Consider the following 27,578-nt stretch of genomic DNA (forward strand, 5'->3'; position numbering starts at 1 on the left):
GTGAGAGACTACTATGGTCTGGTTAACTGACTGGGGCTGTTCCATGGCTGTGCTGTTGTACATCTAAGATGTGGACCTGTGTTTAACATTATATAACATGCACTTATATAGAGAGAACAGAGATGAAACATAGCTGGTCATCCATAAACTATAACACTGATTTATTATCCCATCTTTAAGTGTATTCGACATTGAGTGACGTTTTACCCCAGAGTGAGCAGTACATTAGACATGATGTTTTGGCAGAGGGCGATCAATACAACACAAATGGAAGGCAGTATACTGTACATGCAGGGCAGTAATGTGCAGTTGTCGAAAGTTTACATACACCTTAGCCAAATACCTTTTAACTCAGTTTTTCACAATTCCTGACATTTAATCCCAGTAAAAATTCCCTGTCTTAGGTCAGGTAGGATCACCACTTTATTTTAAGAATGGGAAATGTCAGAATAATAGTTGAGAGAATTATTTATTTCAGCTTTTATTTCTTTCATCACATTCCCAGTGGGTCAGAAGTTTACATACACTCAATTAGTATTTGGTAGCATTGCCTTTAAATTGTTTAGCTTGGGTCAAACGTTTCGGGTATCCTTCCACAAGCTTCCCACAATAAGTTGGGTGAATTTTGGCCCATTCCTCCTGACTGAGATGATGTAACTGAGTCAGGTTTGTAGGCCTCCTTGCTCGCACACGCTTTTTCAGTTCTGCCCACAATTTTTCTATAGGATTGAGGTCAGGGCCTTGTGATGGCCACTCCAATACCTTGACTGTGTTGTCTTTAAACCATTTTGCCACAACTTTGGAAGTATGCTTGTGGTCAATGTCCATTTGGAAGACCCATTTGCAACCAAGCTTTAACTTCCTAACTGATGTCTTGAGATGTTGCTTCAATATATCCACATCATTTTCCTCCCTCATGATGCCATCTATTTTGTGAAGTGCACCAGTCCCTCCTGTAGCAAAGCACCCCCACAACATGATGCTGCTTCACGGTTGGGATAGTGTTCTTCGGCTTGCAAGCCTCCCCCTTTTTCCTCCAAACATAACGATGGTCATTATGGCCAAACAGTTATATTCTTGTTTCATCAGACCAGAGGACAATTCTACAAAAAGTACCATCTTTGTCCCCATGTGCAGTTGCAAACCATAGTCTCGCCTTTTTATGGCGGTTTCGGAGCAGTGACTTCTTCCTTGCTGAGTGGCCTTTCAGGTTATGTCGATATTGGACTCGTTTTACTGTGGATATAAATACTTTTGTACCTGTTTCCTCCAGCATCTTCACAAGGTCCTTTGCTGTTGTTCTGGAATTGATTTGCACTTTTCGCACCAAAGTACATTCATCTCTAGGAGACAGAACGCGTCTCCTTCCTGAACGGTATGACGGCTGCGTGGTCCCATGGTGTTTATACTTGCGTACTATTGTTTGTACAGATGAACGTGGTACTTTCAGGCGTTTAGAAATTGCTCCCAAGGATGACCCAGACTTGTGGAGGTCTACAATTGTTTTCTGAGGTCTTGGCTGATTTCTTTTGATTTTCCCATGATGTCAAGCAAAGAGGCACTGAGCTTGAAGGTAGGCCTTGAAATACATCCATGGGTACACCTCCAATTGACTCAAATTATGTCAGTTAGCCTATCAGAAGCTTCTAAAGCCATGACATCATTTTCTGGAATCTTCCAAGCTGTTTAAAGGCACAGTCAACTTAGTGTATGTAAACTTCTGACACACTGGAATTGTGATACAGTGAGTGGTTGAAAAAAGCGTTTTAAAGACTCCAACCTAAGTGTATGTAAACTTCCGACTTGTACTACACACTTGTACATGTTTGAAATAGAACAAATATATACACCCACCTAATTATTATACTGTATTGGTTAGATTCTAATGAATTCCATGTTTCCAACTCGATGGCTTGGTCACTTCAAGACAGTTGCATATACATTACTGCCAGTCTTCTTCAGACCTTTTTTTTAGAGCTGTTAGATGATACTGCATTAGCTTTTGGCACAGGATCAAACAACAACTCCAAACCAGAATCAATGCTGGGCCAAGAGAAACAAGAACATTCTGTATCCCCATTCATCCTGTACCCATTCAAAATAATCAGGCTATACCTAATCTTCTTTGTGGATCTCATGCTCCTGAAAAGCACCATACAATATTTCATAATGTTAGAAACCCAGCATTAAAGGGCCACTCTGCCACTTTTCAACCTCATATTCATTATCTCCAGCACCATACTAGTGTCTACATATGTGAAAACGGCGCATTTCCATTATTTTGTAGAAAATAATATAACGTTAAAAAGTTCTACCCCCAGAGCTGTGCCACAACCGGCCGTGGCTAGGAGTCCCATAGGACAACTGGCCCAGCGTCGTCCGGGTTAGGGGAGGGTTTGGCGGTGGGGCTTTACTTGGCTCATCATGCTCTAGTGGCTCCTTGTGTCAGGCCAGGTGCCTGCAGGCTGACCCCGGTCGCCAGTTGAATGGTGTTTCCTCCGACACATTGGTGCGGCTGGCTTATGGTTTAAGCTGGCGGGTGTTGAGGAGCACGGTTAGCCGTGTCATGTTTCGGAGGACACATAACGCATAGAAACACGCCAGGCTAACTGGGACGGCAGAGCGTTGGACTAGTAACCGAAAGGTTGCAAGATCAAATCCCCGAGCTGACAATGTAAAAATCTGTTGTTCTGCCCCTGAACAAGGCAGTTAACCCACTGTTCTGAGGCAGTGATTGAAAATAAGATTTTGTTCTTAACTGATTTGCCTAGTTAAATATAGGTAAAATATGTAGACACTGGTTTGGTGCTGAAGATAATGACTATGGGATTGCCCTCATTGTCACTATGTAGTATGTGGAGAAGAAATACTGTATGCCGCTATGCAAGGTGTATGTGTCTTTAGAGCCATCCAGCAGCATACGATGTTACCTAGATCAGTTCCAGAAAACCTCCTTTAAAAAAGTTGAAGTGTGTAGAAGAATCCTGTGAGAAGATGCTCATGGCTCAGAGAAAGGCCACACAATAGGTCGAGGGGTGATATTTAGGCATCGGCTCCAGTAAGCACACCGTAAACAACAAACCTAAGGTTCCCAGACATCTAGGCATCAAATGACATCTGTAGCCTACAAAACACACAAACATAGCCTATATACACAGACACATACCTATACCCTTGTACAAACAACTTCCATCCATAAACATGACAACACCATTGGAAACTAAACATCATGAGATCCTAAATCATGCATATTTGAGCTTTTTCCATCGGTATCATATAGGACAGGACCCCTTCCGTCTGCCATTTAATTATAAAATCAATGTTATGTATACTTTCCGGCATCTCCAGTCTCCACCTGAAATGCTGATGAATCCGAAAGTCCTTCATGGACCATGTCAACAATAATGCCCTCTGTGCCCACAAAGACAGACAGAGCTGCACAAAATGGTGTTAGTCTAAGAAATGTGCTTTCCAGAAATACTGCATGCATTCCTCAACGGAAAAATAGTCAACTCAGAAAATCAAGAACATGTTTATGTGTACTTTTTTGTGTCCATGTGATATAACTGCCCATGTCTTTACGGGAGAGATATCTGATGGTGCAGTAGATGGAAATGTACTTCCCATCTGTAAATGTGAGAAAGCTGAGGCAGAGAAAGATCAAATTAGTTACATCCCTCCATTTCCATGCTTTATCTCTACATCGAGACAGATTTGAGATTTGCTCTTGTCATGTGATTTAGGAAGGAATTGCAAAGGGAAAAAGTCAAGAAATGAATAAATCCACTGTAGTATTTGTTTAGCAAACGAAAGAGAAATAATGCATTGTTAATGGTGATTTAGTGGTTAATGGTGATTTAATGAAAAACATCTTAATCGTATAATGAATACTAAACATTTAACAGATTTTCCATGAACCAGATTAGGACAACTAAGGTGGATTTGGGTTGACTCCCTCTGATATGATAAAATATAGGTAGAGTAACTGCCAAAATTAAGGAAACACTTGAGAAAATGAAAGATACAAAATATATTAAAAGCAGGTGCTTCCACACAGGTGAGTTAGTTAAGCAATTAAAACATCCCATCATGCTTAGGGTCACGTATAACAATTCCCAGCTGCCCATTATTTCAGCTACCATGGCTAGAAGAAGAGATTTTAGTGACTTTGAAAGAGGGGTCTCAAAGGAGTATAGGGTGTTAAAGGAGGGTGTGTGTGTGTGTGTGTGTGTGTGTGTGTGTGTGTGTGTGTGTGTGTGTGTGTGTGTGTGTGTGTGTGTGTGTGTGTGTGTGTGTGTGTGTGTGTGTGTGTGTGTGTGTGTGTCTCAGTCATCAGATCTCAACCCAATTGAAACTTATGGGAGATTCTGGAGTGGTGCCTGAGACAGTGTTTTCCACCACCATCAACAAAATACCAAATTATGACATTTCTTGTGACGAATGGTGTCACATCCCTCCAATAGAGTTCCAGACACTTGTAGAATCTATGCCAAGGTGCATTGAAGCTGTTGTGGCAGCCCTGGGGGATCATGGTGACCCAACGCCCTACTAAGACACTTTATGTTAGTGTTTCCTTTATTTTGGCAGTTACCTGTATTTTTGCCTGTATGAATGAGTGAAGACCTTTAATGGTTAAATGTGCAAATAAATATATAGATCGTTTCAGTTCCTACCATGGTTTTTGGTTGAGTAACATACGGTAGCTCTGATGGACATGTGGACATTAGGCCTAGTAAACATTTGCACATTACATGGCAAATTTCATCAGCTTCAAAATCCCCCTCCCCATTGGCTCTATGTGACTGAGGGCCATGTTATAACAAGAGAAAAACATGTTTTATCACCACATGATGGAGACTACTGCACCAATACAAGACCTGTAAAATGTTGATGTTGAACAGTTGAGTTTGAAAAAAATCCCCACGTTGAGAACAGTGCAGAGCGGACTAATAACTTATACTCTGCCTTTAATTACCCATCTTCATAATTCATTTTGAGTTAATTCAATTGACGAGTGTAACTTGCATAACCCCATGGCATACCACGGCTCTTGTTCTGCATAGACAGTAGAAGACGTGCTCTAGTCCAAAGTGACAGACACATTTTTATTTGTATTTATTATGGATCTGTCTTGGCAGCAGCTAATGGAGTCCAGCAAAATTAAGGCAGCTATAAAAAATTTCAAACATTACAATACATTCACAGATTTCACAACACACTGTGTGCCCTCAGGCTCCTACTCCACCACTACCACATATATACAATACAAAATCCATGTGTACTTGTGTGTATAGTGTGTATGTTATCGTGTGTGTATGCATGTGTCTGTGCCAGTGTTTGTGTTGCTTCACTGTCCCCGCTGTTCCATAAGGTGTATTTTGATCTGTTTTTTAAATCTAATTTTACTGCTTGCATCAGTTACTTGATGTGGAATAGAGTTCCATGTAGTCATGGCTCTATGTAGTACTGTGTGCCACCCATAGTCTGTTCTGGACTTGGGGACTGTGAAGAGACCTCTTGTGGCATGTCTTGTGGGGTATGCATGGGTGTCCGAGCAGTGTGCCAGTAGTTCAAACAGACAGCTCGGTACATTCAACATGTCAATACCTCTCACAAATACAAGTAGTGATGAAGTCAATCTCTCCTCCACTTTGAGCCAAGAGAGATTGACGTGCATATTATTAATGTTAGCTCTCTGTGTACATCCAAGGGCCAGTCGTGCTGCCCTGTTCTGAGCCAATAGTCATTTTCCTAAGTCCCTTTTTGTGGCACCTGACCACACGACTGAACAGCATTATTAGTACTGTTACATATTGGTTTTTCATTTGAAATGATATCTCATTTGAATGTAATAGTGTGGGCCCTCACTATAGCAGGGATCCTCAGGGTAATTTAGTGAAGACTTTAGGATTAAAAAACTCTGAATTTCAGAGAACTTGTCCTCTTGAATGTTGCTGTTTTGCATCACTTCCCACTGGGCACAAACTGGTTAAAACAACTTTGTTTCAACGTAATTTGTCAACGTATTGTGAGATAGAATCTATGTGGAAAATACATTGGATTTGAAAAAAGTCATCAACACAAACTGTTATGAGGGTGACATTTCTAGATTATGTCATCACTGTAACTCATTTTCAACATAGACACACACCTTGTTTAAAATACGTTTCATTTGTACCTTTGAAACAACGCCAGATCTTCAACGTTATATCCACCATTTTAAAAAACAATAGGCTGAGCAGCACCTCCTACTAGAGAGTTGATGTACCTTGAACCTTGATTCGTTTGGTCTCCTATCCAAGGATTTTTAACCAGCAGTGCTTAGCTTTTATATTTGTCACTGACTACTACTAATGTGCTAACGTGAGAATGATTATTGAGAGACCTCTTAATAACTAAATATATTCTCTGTTGCTATTGAAGTCATTCCAAAGTGTAGGTTTAACAGACGGCCGTGATTGGGAGTCCCATAGTTCAATAAATAAATAAATGTTTTCAATTAAATGTAAACATACTTTATAAGTCATATATTTAATTCCAGTTTGTCTACAAATGAATAACTGATTTGTTGGATTCACATCTCCATCTCAACCAAAAATCTAAGTTAAAGAATAGGACTAAAATAAATCAAACCAACCTTTAAATACACTTTAAATAAAGTTTGATTTGATTTAGTCCTGTTCTTTAACTTTGATTATTGGTTGAGATGGAGACGTGACTACAACATATCAATTATTCATTTGGAATCAAACTAGAATTGGTTGACAAGCAAACACAATTCAATAATACTTTTGCAATACAGTAAAAGATGGCTAATTAACTTGTTGACAAATGATATGATGGATTCACTTCTGCAACTAAACCAAAAATCAAAGCTAAGGAATAAGGATTAAGCCAGTTGTTCAGATGAAACTATATCTAAGCATACTGTATCCTTTAAATGTTGAGATTGGTTGTCAAACAAACATAATTCAATAATATTTTTGTAAAACAGTAAATAGCCTTAAGGTAACACATCCATGGCCACATTTTGAGATTAGCCTGCTGTAATTATAAATGTCTTCTTACATAATCATAGAAAGTAGGAATGTTCAAGATAGCGTGCAAAGGTCGTAGGTCTGTGGAGAACTTCACAGTTGCTGTAATAATCTGTTCAGAATCTTGACTAGCATTGATCACTGACACAATGCACTTTTAATGTAATCTCAACTGCATTCCAGGTCATTTGGATGTGCAATTAGATGAAGCACAGTGATAATACATAATGTTGTGTATAAATACAAAATATCTGACATTGTATTCCCATCTGAACTTTGTTGTGCTTTTAAATGGTTGAAAGTGTAGTGATAACACATTTAGACGACAACTAAACAAAAAATTGGACATTGTTTTTCTTTGGAATTTGCTTGAAATTGGGGATTCAACAAAGGTCTAGCTGTCTTTTTGAATGGGTGAATAAAGGTTGAGCTCTCATTAATCAACGCCTCAACCAAATATTACCCAAACGTCCACGTTGAAATGATTGGTGAGCCCAGTGGGTTTTGGCATGAATGCTTTGGCAATAACTTGCTGTCACATATTTGCCACCAGGTCCTTCCTTTTACAATTACTATTCTGAGTTCACATGGCATGCTTTGAGTAAAATGGTGTTGAGGAATGCCTATTCTGAGTTCACATGGCATGCCTTGAGTAAAATGGTGTTGAGGAATGACTATTCTGAGTTCACATGGCATGCTTTGAGTAAAATGGTGTTGAGGAATGCCTATTCTGAGTTCACATGGCATGCCTTGAGTAAAATGGTGTTGAGGAATGACTATTCTGAGTTCACATGGCATGCTTTGAGTAAAATGGTGTTGAGGAATGACTATTCTGAGTTCACATGGCATGCTTTGAGTAAAATGGTGTTGAGGAATGACTATTCTGAGTTCACATGGCATGCTTTGAGTAAAATGGTGTTGAGGAATGCCCCATTTCGTTATACTGTCTGTCAACAAGACTTGGGAAAAAAGCCTAATCACATGAGTCTTGTCAGATTCTGTCTGTGAGAAACAGTGTGTACTATTACTACTAATTGAGTCTGTGGTTTTGATTGTAACCATGTGGATGGATATAAATATTTCCTCCGATGTAATTGGTCTCATTGTGTGAAACCATAAGAGTCAGAGTCAGGCTGTGAATTTATTTCCCAAGAAAATACATGTTTACGCACAGTAATAGTCCTTGATTGCTTGACTGGACTGGTATGGAAGAGCTCTTCAGAGGATAAAACTGAAAGGACAGCCACGTCATTTACAATAAACTATAGCCACAAAAACATGCACTTCCTAGTCATGTCTTGACAATTGACTCTGTCACCTACAGATATTATTAGTACATGTGTTTTGATTGACCACAACAGTGACTGAAACACACATATTAGAACTTAGGGCGCCCTCTGTCGGTTTCAGTTGGGTGTAGCTCTCGGCTGTCAATACACCTGCGTCAGGTAAGGTTTCGTCATCGGGACGGCTCCAAAACATTAGGAAGTAGGCTGCTGTATTTTATCATCTTCCAGATTCTTTAAAACTGAATCTGTTATAGAGACCCGCTACCAGTAAGGAATATTGTCCTATTTAGCTGTCTATCAACAAAATATAGACAGCTAATACAGTGTGTTGTGAGTTTAATGCATACAGTCAATGGTTTAATGTAATAATAACGAACGTAAGAGGGATATTTCAAATTAGTTCAGTCACAGTCTAGCAACGGCTTAGCATTATGTGTAGGTTATGGACCGTGTTTGTTGTTTTATTAATCAGGTGTGTATAATTCTCTTTATATGCATATATCGCTGTTTTTGTGGCTATCGTTAACTGACATGGCTGTCCTTTCAGTAATATCCTCTGTTAAACCTAATATAGAGTACAAGGGAATCATAACAATAGAGAGAGTGAAGTCACTGAGGCTACTTCCGATCATCACAGCATTGCCTGATCTGTCCAGACGTTGAGAGCATCTGTGGATGTGGACGGACGGATACATTTCAATTTCCTCCATTATCTGATCCTTGTCCAAGAACAGACTCTTATTCGTTCAATAGAGGAATCATTCATTTTTGCTTACGGGGATTTTGAAGACTGGTCTGTCCAAACGGCTTGGGAAGAGAATGACCCCAAGGTGCATTTAGGGACTGGAGTTCTGCCAGGTCAGATACAGTTGACAGATCTTCATCTTTACCATGTTCTTCACCCATGAAAAATAAACATATCTCTCAACAAAGGTGAGAGTGCACCCATGTTTTTGTTGATTCAAAGTTTACCCAGTTAAAAGGAAATGATTACATTTAGAAGTCTATTGTAATTGTAAAGGTCAGCAGTGAAGAGGCGACTCCAGTATGCCTTCCAGGCAGAGTTCCTCTGTCCAGTGTCTGTGTTTTTTTGCCCATCTGAATCTTTTATTGGCCAGTCTGAGATATGTATTTTTTTTTCAACTCTGACTAGAGGGCCAGCATTCCGGAGTCGCCTCTTATCTGTTGACGTTGAGACTGGTGTTTTGCGGGTACTATTTAATGTAGCTGCCAGTTGAGGACTTGTTGCTGCCAGTTGAGGACTCTGTTTCTCAAACTAGACACTCTAATGTACTTGACCTTTTGCACAGTTGTGCAGCGTGGCCTCCCACTACTCTTTCTATTCTGGTTAGAGCTAGTTTGCGCTTCTGGGAAGGGAGTAGTACACAGCATTGTACGAGATCTTCAGTTTCTTGCCAATTTCTCACATGGAATAGCCATCATTTCTCAGAACAAGAATAGACTGACGAGTTTCAGAAGAAAGTTATTTGTTTCTGGCCATTTTGAGCCTGTAATCAAACCCACAAATGCTGATGCTCCAGATACTCAACTAGTCTAAAGAAGGCCAGTTTTATTGCTTCTTTAATCAGGGCAACAGTTTTCAGCTGTGCTAACATAATTGCAAAAGGGATTTCTAATGATCAATTAGCCTTTTAAAATGATAAACTTGGATTAGCTAACACAATTGCCGTTGGAACACAGGAGTGATGGTTGCTAATAATGGGCCTCTGTACGCCTATGTAGATATTCCATTAAAAATCAGCCGTTTCCAGCTACAATAGTCATTTACAACATTACCAATGTCTACACTGTATTTCTGGTCAATTTGATGTAACTTTTTAATGGACAAAAAAAATATTTTTCTTTCAAAAACAAGGACATTTCCAAGTGACCCCAAACTTTTGAATGGTAGTGTATATATTTTGATACAGAGTGCAGTTACAGTGTTACTATACCATTTTCTATGAATGTACTGAGTGATTTATTCTGTTTAACAATTGTCAAGAGCAGAGGGAACAATGCTCCTCTTGAGATGATGCAACTCCGTGGAAAGACTGGAAGTAAGTCACAGCACACCACTAGAGGGCAGACTGGCCTCAAGTCCTGAACCCCATTTTGCAGACAAACAAAACTGTCTGCTGGCAATATTCACAAGCAGTCAGCCCTGTGTGAGCTAGACATAAAATTGACATTAACCAATATTTTATTGAAGATATTTAGCCTTTGTGTGGTGTTGTGGGTCCTTGGGACTCATTTTCAATGTTTACTAAAATAAAATTATACTATTAATAACTTTTTCAACCTGAGACTCATTGGCCTTGGCCCATTTTCTCTGAAAAACATGTAAAAGAACACATTTTCATTGAGTGCACACTGTGCACCCACCTACACATTTATATTACATATGTGGTGTTCGGGTCCACTGGATCCCAGGGTAATATAAGGTTGGAGAAGTGTGTGTGTGTGTAGGTGAAAACAAGTAAAACTTAAACAAAAAGGTTTGCTGTGTGCCTTCACTCTGTCTTCCTCCTCCCTGGGCCTGCTGTTTCAACACAGCACCAAGAACCTGTCTGTCTCCTTGCCTGTCTCCTACTTTTCTTGCACTCTTTACCCTTTGTAGTGTGTGAAACTACACAATGTCTTGCGGGAACCTGCACAATGGTATTACAATACATTATTTTGACACATTGTAAAAAATGAAGTCTTTTGCCACGCTCTACCCCACCCAGGTGCAAATTGGGGGAGGGACACAACAAATAAATAACTTTGCATGTGTGGCTCCTTCACAAAATCAATTAGTATGGCAAAAATAATCGCTGCTCTATGAGGGCCTTAGAAATCATTTTTGCAGAGAGAGAAGCTAGTGTAGAAGGAATGTCTTCCACTTTGGAAGATGAACAATTTTCAGAAAATGAGGATCGTGTCTTTGTCAATTCAGAGTCTGACAGTGAGTTGGAGGAGGATGAGATTGACCCTCAGCCAGCCCCAGGACCAGCCTGTCAGCAACCAGCCCCAGTACCAGCATGTCAGCAACCAGCTCATCAGCAGCCTGCAGGAGGAGAAATATGGATGTCAAAAAATTGCCCAAGAAATGAGGCACCCCCGCATGGCTGCCAATGTGATAAGGATGCAACCAGGGCCGATGCGGATGGCGGTAACTCACGTTCATTCCAGACACCATATAGAAAATAATTCTGGACTGCACTAATTTGGAGGGATGTCTCTGGAAAACTTCCACATTATTTCCAGGATTATCCGCTTTGATAACCGAGACACCAGACCAGCTCGGCGGCAGAGAGACAATCTATCTGCAATCAGGACAGTGTGGGACAAGTGAGTGGACTGCCTTCCCCTGTTATACAACCCTGGGCCCAATGTTACTGTTGATGAGCAGCTTATGCCATTTAGGGGCCGCAGCACCTTCAGGCAGTACATACATTCTGGTCTGCCTGTGAAACTGTTTCATCATATGTGTGGAACTTACAAGTGTATACGGGGAAGCCAGATGGAGGAGCCCCTGAGAAGAACCAAGGGATGTGGGTTGTCCTGGAAGTGACACAGGGACTCCGTGGCTACAACATCACATGCAATAACTTTTTCACTTCGCTCAAGCTGGGACAGGAACTCCTTAAGACGAAGCTGATGAATGTAGGAACAGCCTCCCGAGAGGAGTGGTGGTCTAAGGCACTGCATCACAGTGCTAGCTGTGCCACTAGAGATCCTGGTTCGAGTCCAGGCTCTGTCGCAGCTGGCGACCGGGAGACCCGTGCACAATTGGCCCAGCGTTGTCCGGGTTAGGGGAGAGTTTGGCCGGCAGGGATGTTCTTGTCCCATCGCGCACTAGCGACTCCTTTGGGGGACCGGGTGCAATGCACACTGACACGGTCGCCAGGTGTACAGTGTTTCTTGACACATTGGTGCGGCTGGATTCCAGGTTAAGATTCCTGGTGCAGCTGGATTCTAGGTTAAGCACCGTCGAGAAGCAGTGTGGATTGGCCGGGTTGTGTTTCGGAGGACGCGCGGCTCTCGACCTTCGCCTCTCCCGAGTCCGTACGGGAGTTGCAGCGATGGGACAAGACTGTAACGACCAATTGGATACCATGAAAAAGGGTACATATTTTTTTTATAAAAAAGAGCTCCCACCTCAGCTGTTGAATAGATGGAACAGGCCTATCAATTCCTCTAAGTTTGTGTTCAAGGCCGACACGTCCCGTGTCCTATGTGCCAAAGGCAAAAATGTGGTACTCATGACGTACACTGCATAGGGATGGGAGAATCTGTGGCCAGGAACATCAAAAAAACAGAATGGATTATAATGGATTATAATGCCACAAAAGGAGGGGTGGACAATTTAGACAAGCTGGTGACTGGCTACAGCTGCAAAATAAGAACCCTACGCTGGCCACTTCTGATATTCTTCAACATCTTGGACATCTCGTTTGTCTCGTACAACGCGTTTGTTATCTGGATGGCGTTGAACCCAGATTGGAACAGAGGGCTGCTCCAGAGGAGACGGCTATTTCTCGAGAAGCTGGTCAAAGCATTAATAAGACCTCAAATCCAGAGGCAACATATCCCAAGGACCCCAGCTTCTGCAGCCATCGTGAGGAGGATTCAGGAGGAGGATGCTGGTGCCCCATCCGCCCGACCCACAGAACAAACTCCAATACCGGAAGTAAGTGTGAGTGATGTTGCATGTGTGTGTGTCTGACTCTCCTACCTTGGCCTGCTGTAACTATATAAGTGAGTGAGATGTTAGTTAAATTCCTGAACTAAGTGTTTTCATCATTCTAGATTACAGCCGGTAGCAACAAGAAGAAGCGCTGTGATGTGTGTGGACCCAAGAAGGACAGGAAGACACAGTACACATGCATCAAGTGCAAGAAATACATTTGCAACAAACACACACACAGTACAATGTGTCCTTCCAATTTGTTCAGTTCAAAGAAATAAACATGAATAGTGATGCAAACCCTGTTTCATTTGTATAGCTTCAAGATAAACATGATTTATTCCACCCAAGTCTTGATTGTAATTGATTTGTTTACAAAAATCACATTTTATCAAAAAACAAATGGTGCTTTAATTGATAAATGTGATCTAGCTGAGGTAAATGGCTAATATTAACCATGTATGCTGTCTATATTTCTTGTAATTGATATAAGTCAACATCTAAGTAAAGTATTTTTTTACGGAAATTGTTATGGCTGATTAGTTTTAAAAATCCAATAATGTTGTGGGTCCATCAGACTTGCGAACATTGGGTTAATAACAAAAACATGAAAACCACACAAGGGTTAATATTCATTAACAAAAATCAAGAGGCAAATCTCTATTACTTTTTCATTATTTGTGGGTCAGATCTATGTCATGGTATGTGATTATGTTAAATCAGAATTAAACACAGAAATTGCAATAGGAAGACATCCACTGACGCAAAGCATTGTATAGTTTAAAATGTTATTAAACATAATTTAATTTCAATGTACGTATAAAACAAATACTGACATCTGACTACATGAACCAGGATAATGGCAGAATCTTTTCTAAGAGTTGATTCATTCCATATCATAATTATTTACAAATCTAAAAAGTTGATATTGCACTTAAAAACCATTGAACACATTGACTAGTAGTATTTGATACAGCAGATCTACAAGCCAAAGTTACTATCAGCCTCCTAACAAAACATGAATGAGCTGGAGGAAGACATGTAACTTGCTAATAAGAGGAGTCATTCTCATGACCAATTGTTCTATTTTTGCTACATCTCAAAACAATGATCTGGAGAAACAAAAGCTTACCCATTTGTCCATATATTTGATCAAATATCCATCTCTAAGATTGCGTTTACACAGGCAGCCAATTTGGATCTTTTTTCCACTAATTGGGCTTTTAACCAATCACATCAGATATTTTTCTGAGCTTCGATCTGATTAGTCAATTAGACCAATTAGTGAAATATCAGAATTGGGCTGCCCTGTAAACACAGCCTTAGTCTCACTGTAGAAACCTGGCTTGACATCTTGAGGAGTGCATGGTACAAATAGAAATATAAGTAATGATTGGGTGTGTCTTCTTACTGTGGATAGGTGTTGTGGAAAACTGGATTGTTTGTGCTTTAACTATTTATGGAATCACATTATTGGCGTCTTCCACATCTATCTTTCCCCCATTGTGTTCCTCTGCTTTGTTAACCTGCCTAAATACTCTAAACCACAGAAATGTTTCATGGGATTGGTCAATGGGGTATGATGGAGCTAATCAGCACAAAGCAGCGTAACAGGGAGGTTATTACATGTGTACAACTCCATCTGAGCCAGTTCTCTTCCATACAGTGAAAACGAGGGGTTGGTGGATGAGAACACTCCTCCCACATGTCATTTGATTGGTTGGCGGGTTGAGTCTATGAATAGAAATGTAATACTGAGAGCAAAACAATCACCTTTTCACAAGTAGGCCCATCCTACATGACAAGATATGTAGTCCTACATTTTCCTCCCCCACTCTTATTTCCATCTCTCTCTCTCATCTCCTCCCAGCTAGTGCACTGGTGGGATGTCAGAGTGAATTAAGATTACATTCCAGTGCAGTGGCTGAAGAGAGACAAAGGGACATGGAGGAAGGGAGGATGATCCTGGGTTGTATTGAGCCTTTACATGACACTCACACGTGGAGGAAAGCACTCACTGCTCAGCTCTCCACTTGATATATTTCTTAACTTTCCTCATTGAAACTCAAATACTACATTTCTACAGAATTATTTTAAGTCTTTAAGGCACTGTTTTTTTAAAGGGAAAAGTGGCTGCTATAATTTGATTAAATGCAAAGATAATGTACAATTTCAAGAAGATGCATTATATAATAGCACAAGCACTAAAGGTAAAATTATTTTTTCTCGCATTCTGCTGACTCCCTCAAGAACTGAACATTATGTTCTCAGTAGATACACCGTCTACGTCACCTTAATAAAACCGCTCTCGTATGACAAAAATACTGATGATGTCCAAATCCTTAACAACCAGGTCATGACCCCTTGATGTGAACTACATGTTTCATGAGTTGACTAGGATCTCCATAATGTGGTCCAGATCATTGAGGTCGGTCAGACACCGCTTTAGTCCCTTGTCCCCCCAGGACGAAACCCCGCACACCCAGGATGGGTAGCCGGCCAAGGCCGAGGGGATATCAGAGTCGTACATGGAAGTGTCAATGCCCTCAAAGATGTCATCCAGGGCAAGGTCCGTGAGGTAGCCCAGGGCTTTGTGCTCTCTGGTGCCCAGAGGAGCTGTCCTGTAAGGGAGATGTAGGCAACAAAGGGTGGGGCGGCGAGGGCGAGGAGACACCCAGTGCGTTTCCTTCAGCACACCCTGGGCAGGTGAGTGGGCCATCCTCCTCCCAAATACCATCACTGAGAGAGTCATGGTGGACAGCATTTAAAGGCAAGTTTGAGAGGTCAGTTGTGTGGGTAGGTGCATCAGGGTAAGGGGAGAGTGACTGGGCTGACAGGTCAAGACTACCTGGCAAATCCCTGTGCATGTCCTATTGAATCTGCCTCAGGGTATTCACCAGCAGCACTGAGCGGTGCAGGCTTAGTTCTGCTCCTGTTCGACTGCGCTGTAGCTTGTCCAGGCATAGGCTGAGCACCAGCTGCTGCAGATGAGGCAGGTAAGAAGACCCACCCTGAGCCTTGACCTCAGCCTTCTCTGGCAAATAGACCTTGAGCCCCTCTGCCTCATTACAACTGTTTCCGCTTCACGCCACGACCCAACATAGATCTAGACAGGAAAGACATTGATCACTTTCACTGATCAACATTTGAGTATGAAATATACACATCACTTGAGTCTGGTCTTCATATAGTTTTAAATCTAGTTTGTAATGTAAGGCTCTTGTTCAGTGAGTCGATAGGCTACTGTATCGGCCTACATGTGCAACGTGTGTACTTGCTGTTACTGTATTGGCCAGGTCTATATGTGCAACATTAGCCTAGACAGCAGATAGTGGGCGCTAATGGATGATGCTTCATGTACAAGCAGGTCCAATGGGGACACTTGAGTATATTACCGGCTGGGCACATCAATCCTGGACGATAATGTAGCTCTAGCGCCCAATATCGGCTGCCTAGGGTAGTGCAACTTCTGTCTCGCTGTTGACAGTGCTCTAATTAACTACTGTATTTATGCATATTTTCATGTGTAAAACAGCAATAAATATGAGCTTGAGTAAAGGATGAATAATGCGTTCCAATATTTTTTCCATTATAAAATTAACAATTTATGAAGTGCTGTTGAGACACGACTATCTAGAAAACGCAAACACAACATGCTAGTAATACTACCAATACAAATCACATAGGCTAATCTACCTGTATTATGGAGCTAATGCATTTGATTCCAACTCCTCGGTTTATAAAATATCCTGCGCATTGTAGATGATTCGTTGCTCTCTCAAAAGACCGTCATTTACACAGTTGAGTTTTCACTGCATCTTATTGAAATGTGAGGAAGGCAAGAAATCGTACAAATGTTTCGTTCAAAGGCCGTGTCTCTTTTCGTTACGGCTATCCCCCTGACCGCTGATAAACGTGTCTGTTTTGCTTGGAGGGGTATGGGACTACAGGGACACATGGAAAGGCAGAGACAGTTCCCGGATACCCATTATGAAAGCAGTTGGTCGGCGAGACCGCAGACCAAGCCTCCACTAATTGTCATTGGGCGGTCTCTGCCACTCACGGGGCTGGGAAATGTGCAACACATTTGAGGTTTGTAACTTTTTACATGCGTTGAAATTCACAGTACCCAGTCTACATCGCAGCGCATTTGACTGCAAATCAAGAGTTGTTACTGTTAAAACCATCGAACACGGTTACAGACGCATGGATTACGAAGTTATTTCATACAATGTAACAATTACATTTTCCTTATGAGAAAATAACTATTGTGGTGGATTGGCCCATGTACATCCACGCAAGGTCAAAAGTCTATTGTAATTGTAAAAAGTGTGTGTCCACATTACAAAAGTAAAGTATTACCTTGGGAGGAACAAATTTGGAGATCAATGTGTCTTTCAATGTTTTCGACATTTCAATGAAGATTTGGAAGAATATTCCATTATAAGTACAGTGCCTTGCGAAAGTATTCGGCCCCCTTGAACTTTGCGACCTTTTGCCACATTTCAGGCCTCAAACATAAAGATATAAAACTGTATTTTTTTGTGAAGAATCAACAACAAGTGGGACACAATCATGAAGTGGAACGACATTTATTGGATATTTCAAACTTTTTTAACAAATCAAAAACTGAAAAATTGGGCGTGCAAAATTATTCAGCCCCCTTAAGTTAATACTTTGTAGCGCCACCTTTTGCTGCGATGACAGCTGTAAGTTGCTTGGGGTATGTCTCTATCAGTTTTGCACATCGAGAGACTGACATTTTTTCCCATTCCTCCTTGCAAAACAGCTCGAGCTCAGTGAGGTTGGAAGGAGAGCATTTGTGAACAGCAGTTTTCAGTTCTTTCCACAGATTCTCGATTGGATTCAGGTCTGGACTTTGACTTGGCCATTCTAACACCTGGATATGTTTTGGATCATTGTCTTGTTGGAAGACAAATCTCCGTCTCAGTCTCAGGTCTTTTGCAGACTCCATCAGGTTCTCTTCCAGAATGGTCCTGTATTTGGCTCCATCCATCTTCCCATCAATTTTAACCATCTTCCCTGTCCCTGCTGAAGAAAAGCAGGCCCAAACCATGATGCTGCCACCACCATGTTTGACAGTGGGGATGGTGTGTTCAGCTGTGTTGCTTTTACGCCAAACATAACGTTTTGCATTGTTGCCAAAAAGTTCAATTTTGGTTTCATCTGACCAGAGCACCTTCTTCCACATGTTTGGTGTGTCTCCCAGGTGGCTTGTGGCAAACTTTAAACAACACTTTTTATGGATATCTTTAAGAAATGGCTTTCTTCTTGCCACTCTTCCATAAAGGCCAGATTTGTGCAATATACGACTGATTGTTGTCCTATGGACAGTCTCCCACCTCAGCTGTAGATCTCTGCAGTTCATCCAGAGTGATCATGGGCCTCTTGGCTGCATCTCTGATCAGTCTTCTCCTTGTATGAGCTGAAAGTTTAGAGGGACGGCCAGGTCTTGGTAGATTTGCAGTGGTCTGATACTCCTTCCATTTCAATATTATCGCTTGCACAGTGCTCCTTGGGATGTTTAAAGCTTGGGAAATCTTTTTGTATCCAAATCCGGCTTTAAACTTCTTCACAACAGTATCTCGGACCTGCCTGGTGTGTTCCTTGTTCTTCATGATGCTCTCTGCGCTTTTAACGGACCTCTGAGACTATCACAGTGCAGGTGCATTTATAACGAGACTTGATTACACACAGGTGGATTGTATTTATCATCATTAGTCATTTAGGTCAACATTGGATCATTCAGAGATCCTCACTGAACTTCTGGAGAAAGTTTGCTGCACTGAAAGTAAAGGGGCTGAATAATTTTGCACGCCCAATTTTTCAGTTTTTGATTTGTTAAAAAAGTTTGAAATATCCAATAAATGTCGTTCCACTTCATGATTGTGTCCCACTTGTTGTTGATTCTTCACAAAAAAATACAGTTTTATATCTATATGTTTGAAGCCTGAAATGTGGCAAAAGGTCGCAAAGTTCAAGGGGGCCGAATACTTTCGCAAGGCACTGTATAATGGTCTCACTTCATAATATAGTAAAATCTAAGTACCTAATTACTCCATTGTTAATATTTTTGTTATCATGAAAATAGTCCAAAAATGTACCGTTTCAAATCCTGTGTTAAGAAATGCAATGTTAGTCTCATGGAATATAATTTCTTGAGCACTACAGAAATCAATTGATATTATGGTGTGCATTTACGTTTTTGAAGGTTGTACACTGATTGGTATGCACATTACACAGCTTACACTACAAATCAACCACAATACTTTAACTTACCTTTATACTAGCGGTTAGGATTCCTGGTTTTCACTCAGGCGGCCGGGGTTCGACTACCGGTATGGAAACAACTGTTTTGGGGCGACAGGTAGTCTAGTGGTTAGAGCATTGGGCCAGTAATCGAAAGGTTGCTGAATCGAATCCCCGAACTGACAAGGTAAAAATCTGTCATTCTACCCCTGAATAAGGGGAAGGCTGTCATTGAAAGAAAGAATTTGGTCTTAACTGACTTGCCTAGTTAAAAAAATATTCACAAAAGGTCTTTAAATAAAAGGGGAAATTTCATTCAAAAAAAATAAAGTATTTATACTAAGACTAATTTGATCAAATTATTAAAAAATAAAAAATGACAAGATTTGCACCTTTTATTATAAAAAAATATTTACAAAGGTCCTAAAATGTTTTCTTAATATAAAAATGCATATACTTTACAATTGTTAAGGTCTTTGAAATTCTAGCTGCTGTTTGAAGCAGTGACATCATTCAGAGGAGTTTTGTGGTAGTAATGACCAGAGTAATACTGTCAGATTTTACTGGTACGGTTTGCCTGAGTAATCGTTTCATCATGATAAGGAGACATTATGAACAGAAATCTTTAGAGAAAGAGCTGCTTGTAAAAATAAATTTTAAAAATGATAGTTGAATTCTGTACAAAATATATTTTTGCAAAAGAAATGCATAGTGAATAGGGGGAGGGGGGGGGGGGTATTGAGTTGTAATTAAGCAATAAGGCAAAAGGGGGTGTGGTATATGCCCAATATATACCACGGCTAAAGTGTGCCTGGATAAAGCCCTTAGCCATGGTATATTGGCCATATACCACAACCACCCGAGGTGTCTTATTTCTATTATAAATTGGTTACCAACGTAATTAGAGCAGTAAAAATGTCATACCCGTGGTATATGGTCTGATATACCACAGCTTTGAGCCAATCAGCATTCAGGGCTCGAACCACCCAGTTTATAATATATCACATGGGTATACACAGCTCAGTTTAAAAATCTACGTGGCATGTATGTATCTGTATTTAATAAATTAAATAAATTAAAAGGAATAACTTAATGGGTCAACCAATAATTCTTAATTTGTAGTAATACAAATATCAGAAAATAAGGCTTCTTAATGTTGATATCAAGCAAGAGTTTCTCTAAATACTTTACAAATCTAGTCTAGGTTGTAAGGGATGGATTCCAATCAAGTAGGAAAAAAACTGTGCCCATCTTGAGACTTAAATGCTTAAAACCAAACCATAGGAAGACATTGGGAGACTGGCTAAATTAAAATTTATCATATTCAAAATATGGGGGGAAATTATATTAAATCATACTGGTAAATTTCCCAAACTGTAAATTGCAAAAATATATATTTCTATATACATACAGTTGAAGTCAGAAGTTTACATTTACTTTGGAATCATTAAAACTCGTTTTTCCACCACTCCACAAATTTCTTGTTAACAAACTATAGCTTTGGCAAGTCGGTTAGCACATCTACTTTGTGCATGACCCAAGTAATTTTTCCAACAATTGTTTACAGACAGATTATTTCACTTATAACTAACTCACTGTGTCACAATTCCAGTGGGACAGAAGTTTACATACACTAAGTTGACTGTGCATTTAAACAGCTTGGAAAATTCCAGAAAATTATGTTGTGGCTTTAGAAGTTTCTGATAGGCTAATTGACATAATGAGTCAATTGGAGGTGTACCTGTGGCTGTATTTCAAGGCCTACCTTCAAACTCAGTGCCTCTTTGAATGACATCATGGGAAAATTAAAAGAAATCAGCCAAGACCTCAGAAAAAAAATTGTAGACCTCCACAAGTCTGATTTATCCTTGGGAGCAATTTCCAAACACCTGAAGGTACCACATTCATCTGTACAAACAATAGTACGCAATAATAAACACCATGGGACCACACAGCAGTCACATCGCTCAGGAAGGAGACGCGTTGTCTCCTAGAGATGAATGTACTTTGGTGCGAAAAGTGCAAATCAATCACAGAACAACAGCAATGGACCTTGTGAAGATGCTGGAGGAAACAGGTACAAAAGTATCTATATCCACAGTAAAACGTGTCCTATATCACCATTACCTGAAAGGCCGCTCAGCAAAGAAAAGGCCACTGCTCCAAAACTGCCATAAAAAAAAGCCAGACTACGGTTTGCAACTGCAAATGGGGTCAAAGATCAGACTTTTTGGAGAAATGTTCTCTGGGCTGATGAAACGAAAATATAACTGTTTGGCCATAATCACCATTGTTATGTTTGGAGGAAAAAGGGGGTCGCTTGCAAGCCGAAGAACACCATCCCAACCGTGAAGCATGGGGGTGGCAGCATCATGTTGTGGGGGTGCTTTGCTGCAGGAGGGACTGGTGCACTTCACAAAATAGATGGCATCATGAGGGACGAAAATTATGTGGATATATTGAAGACACCAGTCAGTTAAAGCTTGGTCGCAAATGGATATTCCAAACGGACAATGACCTCAAGCGTACTTCCAAAGTTGTGGCAAAATGGCTTAAGGACAACACAGTCAAGGTATTGGTGTGGCCATCACAAAGCCCTGACCTCAATCCTATAGAAAAAGTGTGGGCAGAACTGAAAAATCATGTGCGAACAAGGAGGCCTACAAACCTGACTCAGTTACACCAGCTCTGTCAGGAGGAATGGGCCAAAATTCACCCAAATTATTATGGGAAGCTTGTGGAAGGCTACCCAAAACGTTTGACCCAAGTTAAACAATTTAAAGGCAATGCTACCAAATACTAATTGAGTGTATGTAAACTTCTGACCCACTGGGAATGTGATGAAAGAAATAAAAGCTGAAATAAATCATTCTCTCAGCTATTATTCTGACATTTCACATTCTTAAAATAAAGGGGTGATCCTAACTAACCTAAGACAGGGAATTTTTTACTAGAATGAAATGTCAGGAATTGTGAAAAACTGAGTTTAAATGTATTTGGCTAAGGTGTATGTAAACTTCCGACTTCAACTGTACGTACATGTTTCACTAATATTTGTTTTACTCTTTAGGAAAATATGCATCGCTTCAGAGGGTCTATTTGTGTGTAGTGTAATGACATTGTTCTTCAGTCCATACATATTACAATAAATAAAAACAAAACTGGAAAAATAGATTGTATGACAAAAAGAAATATAGAAAAGTATGTCAAATAAGAAAAATCATAATGGTATAGGTTGTAATCTCTGCCCACTTAGAGATGCACAGCTGCATGTCGTAACACTGAATAAGTTCTTGATTTCATAAACCCTCAACATCTGAACGTATAATAACACCATATCCAAATATACGCACCACGTGCACAGTCTGTAACGAGTCTGCAAAGTAAGTATGCAAGGAAGTGTGTTGTTTCTCAGGAGCCCACTATGATCTCCATGATGTGGTCCAGTTCATTGAGGTCTGATCGGCAGCTGGTGCTGGAACTGAGGGGTGAGGGCCCATGGGAGGACAGGCTCTCCAGGAGGTCATAGGGCCCCATCTTAGGAACACTCTGCATTCCTGTCAGCACTGTATCAAGGTCGTAGTAAGACGCATCCACGTCTGAAAACAGTTCCTCCAGAGCAGGGTCGGGGCTGGGCGCAGGGTTTTTGATCTCGAACGTGCCAAAGACCTGCTCTGCTGTCCTGGTGTCCTCCACCAGGCTGTCACGCTCCCTCTCCTCCCCCTCTGAGCCAGACCCACACTCCTCACTGTCCTCCTCCTCCTCCTCATCATCATCATCATCATCTTCACCTGTCTCCTCCTCTTCCCAGCAGGGGTCCATGCCAAAGGTGCCTGGCAGGTAGGAGGTTGGGGCTTGGGGGGAGACAGTGGACATAGTCATCCCCACCTCTGCCGCCGCCGCCTCCTCCTCCAACACCTCCTCCGCAGGGCAGCCCTCTGAACCCACCACTGGGAAGGGCTTGGGGACCTGCTCCCCCTGGGCTGCCTCTGTCTGCCGGCACAGAACCTCGGTGGCCACCAGGCGGTCTGCAGAGCACTGGGCAGCAGCGTTGGCAGCACTCAGGGCCTGGGTCATGATCTGCCAGGTGCCGTCCTGGGTCATCTCCTCCTGGATTTGCCTAACCGTGTTGGCAATCAGCACCGAACGGCACAGATTAGGCTCCACCAGCATGTGGCACAGCTGCAGTTTGATCAGGGACATGTCCAGCAGGGACTGCCGCTGCAGGCTGTAGGACGACAGCATCCTCACAGCTGCCAAACTCGACTGATTCACATCCTCACCGCCTGCCACAGGTTCCTCCCTGGAGTCTGAAAACTTGCGCTTCGTGCCCTTCGGGAACATTTTGGCTCTCTGGGGTGAAGGGAAACGGAAAGAGTGTTATTGGTGACAAACCTGTCACAAAAACTTCACATTCTAACAAACACACACATGATATCATGAAATACTGTGTTGTCTTGATGAATTTTAGTTATCAAAACTACATTCAAAAAATGTATGAATTTATAATTTGTGGTGTTATGTTTGAAGTGTGTGGCATAAGGACTTTTCATTGGTAAGAGAATTTCATGAAGAAGAATCTCTACAGGTTAGCTAAATATTAATGTAATGTGCTACAGTATAAATAGCTTGTTGTTTTTCTGAAAGTTTGCTATACCTTTCCTGTTGAGAGGCACAGGCATTAGCATAGCAGCTTGGTCCCGGCTGCAGCGCTTCAGTACTTTTGTACAAGCAACAAGCAGCTTTTGTTCTGCACCCTTTCTGCCCATTTTAGGCCAGTCTGAAGCAAGGCTCCTGCTGGGCGGAACAACCACACTTTTAACAGACCCACTGAACCACCGAAAATACAGCATGTTACCAACCAACTACCATCAATGCGGTCAAAATCAGGACAGGTCAGGCTTTTCTCAACAACAAAAAACACAATCAGCTCATGTACATACACTATCCCACCCCACGTCCACCTGTCGTCAAACATCTAAATATTGGCAAAAGTGAGTTCACTTCTGTACTACCGGAGTGAAGTTAATAGGACACATACTGGGTGAGAAAAGTCAAAAGAATACCACACAGGTTTAAATGTGATATGTTTGAGATATACACACCATGCTCCAAAAAATAGAACTGCTATAATGTAATTAAAGGGAAAGGAGGAACAGTGAAAATAACCTTCCTGAAGCAGTATCTCTGTCTGAATGAGAAGATATCAGAAGACTTGCCTCAAAACAACAGGGGACGGCTGTTGACTCCAAGGGACCAACAAGCAGGGAAGAGCAGAGTAGGGAGAGAACACAGGACAGGAGCCTGTGTGACATCACACTACATTTTCCATCAGACTAAAACAAAGGAACTTCTGTCAGGGTGTGCATCTCCTCAGAGAGAGCAGTGGCTGGGGCAGTAATTGGAGTTACTACTCTGCTACATGGATCAACCATCTACGAAGCAAGAAATGATATCAAACAGGAGACAAGTATGAAATAAATTAAGCTAATAAAGTAACATTTTGGTTCAAAACAGCAAACATTTGCACTTAATAGATTTTAACACTATACTAGCTTATGGCAAAAAAAGCACAGTTGATAATAGCAACTTAAGCAATGTTCCTAATAAGCAAATGTCTTGTATCTATCTATTCTAGGGCTGCAGGGATACACTGGACATCACAGGGGCACAATCTATCAGTCTGCCAAGCAAAGGACATTGAGCTTTGGTCCTACCTGAGAAGACATCTCAGCACTGAAGCAACAAATAACATCACAAGTGACACTGTCGCATTTACTGTATGTTTTCACCATTGGAAGCAATCAGGAGAGTGCTTTTGAGTGTGTTAATGAACCTAACTTGAATGCAGACTTTATGGCCGACCACTTAGCCTAACCATTGCTTTCACTAGAGGGTGGTTATGTGCTTCTAATGTCATTAGCCATCAATAAACCATGATGAAAAACAATATGTCACATAATTGGACTGGTGCCCTTACTGAAATCTAAGATCATGTTAGCTGCAAGAACTGAAGACTGCAAATGGACCTGCGTCAGACCACAGATAAAATGCACAAACAGTCTGATACAATCCTCTGGGGTACAAGACAACTGTCAAATTCAGCAAATGTTGTGTTCTAAATAGCTAAAACCCAAATAATAATTCCATATTTTCTACAATTCATGAGTAGCGTTGCCAGGTACCTTATTCAAAATACAAAATGTGAGGCAGACATGAATGTACTTTCTCTGTTTCTCTTTTGTTACCTTAGTGGTAACTGTAAAAAAGAACGGAGAATTTCTAGCTAAGAAGCAAAATACTACACAAGTAACAACAACACAGGGTTCATGTTAATGCACCATTTCACCCACAAACAATAGGTGTCTACTATGGGAGTATAGCTGATTGGATATCTGAAAACAAGGAAAAAAGGAGGCGCAATCATTTTGATGAGAAAAAACGAGTTAGTGGTGCCAGGCAGGGGACTTTTTGCTCTTTATGAACACTGCAAACCTAAAATGGCCTGTTCAATACAAATCTGTTAGGTTGTAATCCATTGACAAATAGGATCTAATAGGTTAATGTGGCTATAAGAAAACAAAACATAGGTCAAGCCAACATACACCCCTTCAAATTAGGACGGCAGGTAGCCTAGTGGTTAGGACGTTGGGCCAGTAACCGAAAGGTTGCTGGATGGAATCCCTGAACTGACAAGGTAAAAATCTGTCGTTCTGCCCCTGAACAAGGCAGTTAACCCACTGTTCCCCAGTAGGCCGTCATTGTAAATAAGAATTTGTTCTTTACTGACTTGACTAGTTAAATAAAGGTTAAATGAAAAAAAATATATTTAAAGTTGAATCATTGTTTTGATGAATCAAGGTTTTTGTACTCCAAACAATTAATCTGTCAGTACCAAATGTAAGGAGGGAACCTCATTCATGTATGCTGTGCTTGTTGTACTGTATGTGTTATGCCTCAGTTATATTACACCGTTCTAAACGTCAAAGAGCAGCAAGGCTTAATACATAAAATAGCATTAACACCCACAGCTCCACCAGAGATCCTCCTCCTCCTCGTCTCTGGCTCCACCTAGGAATAGTCTCCCCTCCCCCACAATACTGACGTTGACAGTATTTCCGCTGCCGCTTATGCTTTTTTGAATGGAGAAATTAGCTGACTACGCAACAGTGCGAGTGTGTATCCTGCAATTCATAATAGGTTAATACAAAAATATGTACATAATGAAATTAGTTATTTATATTGCACTCACTGCAATAGCGCATGTCCTTCTCTGGTAGCTGTACCGCATGCTTTGTCTAGCTCGAGCAACAGGGACGCTGGGGCGACAACGGAGATGAGGCCATTTTGAAATAACTAACTACGTTACCTACTGTAGCTAGCTAATTCCCACTCTGCGATATAATTGTTTAACTATAAAATAACGGATATAAATGGGGTCGATTATTACAACACTGTTTTTAAAATGATGAACTTCCCTTTTCCAACTACATTTCTCCACTCTCCCTAACTGACATGGATACTCCCGCATGAAAATTGTTTAGCTACCTAACTACCGTTAGCTAACGTTACCTAGCTAAATGTGTAGCTAGCGCACCCCCCCCCCCTCACCAGACTAACATTTGACAAGAGTTTCGGAGATAAACATTTCAATAAATGCCCCATATCAATCCTAACAAATAAATACAGTCGGTTAATTAATTTGGCGTACCTTTATTTTTACTTTATTCCGGTGTTGGTCATAGGATCCTCTGTAGAAAGCGGAGATCGGGCTGAGATGAGATCATTTATGCCACGGCTTCAAAACTAGCTACCTCGTCTTCACTGCTCCCTGCTTGCTACGGCCAGGGAGCAGGAGGGGTGAATGGGGCGGGTTCCATGCATCTTGATAGACAGGCTGTCATTGTCACTTGAACGAGAGCACCAGAACAAAAGGTACACTCCACACTCTCAAAACGCAAAGAAATGGCACAGCAACAACAGCACATGTAAATCAGAGCTCGCGTGCGTTTCCCCCCACAACTGCAGACTGTAATCAGCGCATAGCGAGGAAATTGTTATTTCAAAGCAAAACATTTTTGTTTTTAAATCAACAATAAATTAAATACAACTACGATGAGTTATACAGAATTACAGAATATAATGACATTGGAGCTTTTGACTTAATTTATATATTTTTTTCATTGTTCAAATTTGGTTTACCAAGGATTTTTGTCATCCTCTCTTTTGACAAATTACTCTTCCAATCTTACTCTAGTTCGTGGGTGTGAAATTGGATGTGTTTGGCCAAAAACGTAGTGACGGTACAAC

General features: G+C 41.0%; 1 protein-coding gene and 1 pseudogene across 4 annotated transcripts; both read right to left on the reverse strand.

Moving 5' to 3' along the window:
* Positions 1-15,381: 15,381 nt before the first annotated feature.
* On the reverse strand, positions 15,382-16,987 carry LOC139383596 (SERTA domain-containing protein 3-like; annotated as a pseudogene).
* Positions 16,988-19,651: 2,664 nt separating this feature from the next.
* Positions 19,652-27,130, reverse strand: LOC139384119 (cell division cycle-associated protein 4-like). Of its 4 annotated transcripts, XM_071128782.1 has the most exons (4): positions 26,980-27,130; positions 24,488-24,703; positions 23,926-24,062; positions 19,652-23,621 (listed from the first exon to the last, which is right to left on the reverse strand). In XM_071128782.1, the coding sequence occupies exon 4, from the start codon at positions 23,610-23,612 to the stop codon at positions 22,680-22,682; it is 933 nt and encodes a 310-aa protein (XP_070984883.1). In that variant the 5' UTR covers positions 23,613-23,621; positions 23,926-24,062; positions 24,488-24,703; positions 26,980-27,130; the 3' UTR covers positions 19,652-22,679. The 4 variants fall into 4 exon arrangements, with proteins under 4 accessions (XP_070984883.1, XP_070984884.1, XP_070984886.1 ...); XM_071128783.1 differs by lacking the exon at positions 24,488-24,703 and having other exon boundaries at positions 26,980-27,094; XM_071128785.1 differs by lacking the exon at positions 24,488-24,703 and having other exon boundaries at positions 23,926-24,065; positions 26,980-27,094.
* Positions 27,131-27,578: the final 448 nt, after the last annotated feature.

The sequence above is a fragment of the Oncorhynchus clarkii genome, chromosome 25 (genome assembly GCF_045791955.1).
Source record: "Oncorhynchus clarkii lewisi isolate Uvic-CL-2024 chromosome 25, UVic_Ocla_1.0, whole genome shotgun sequence".
Lineage (NCBI taxonomy): Eukaryota > Metazoa > Chordata > Actinopteri > Salmoniformes > Salmonidae > Oncorhynchus > Oncorhynchus clarkii.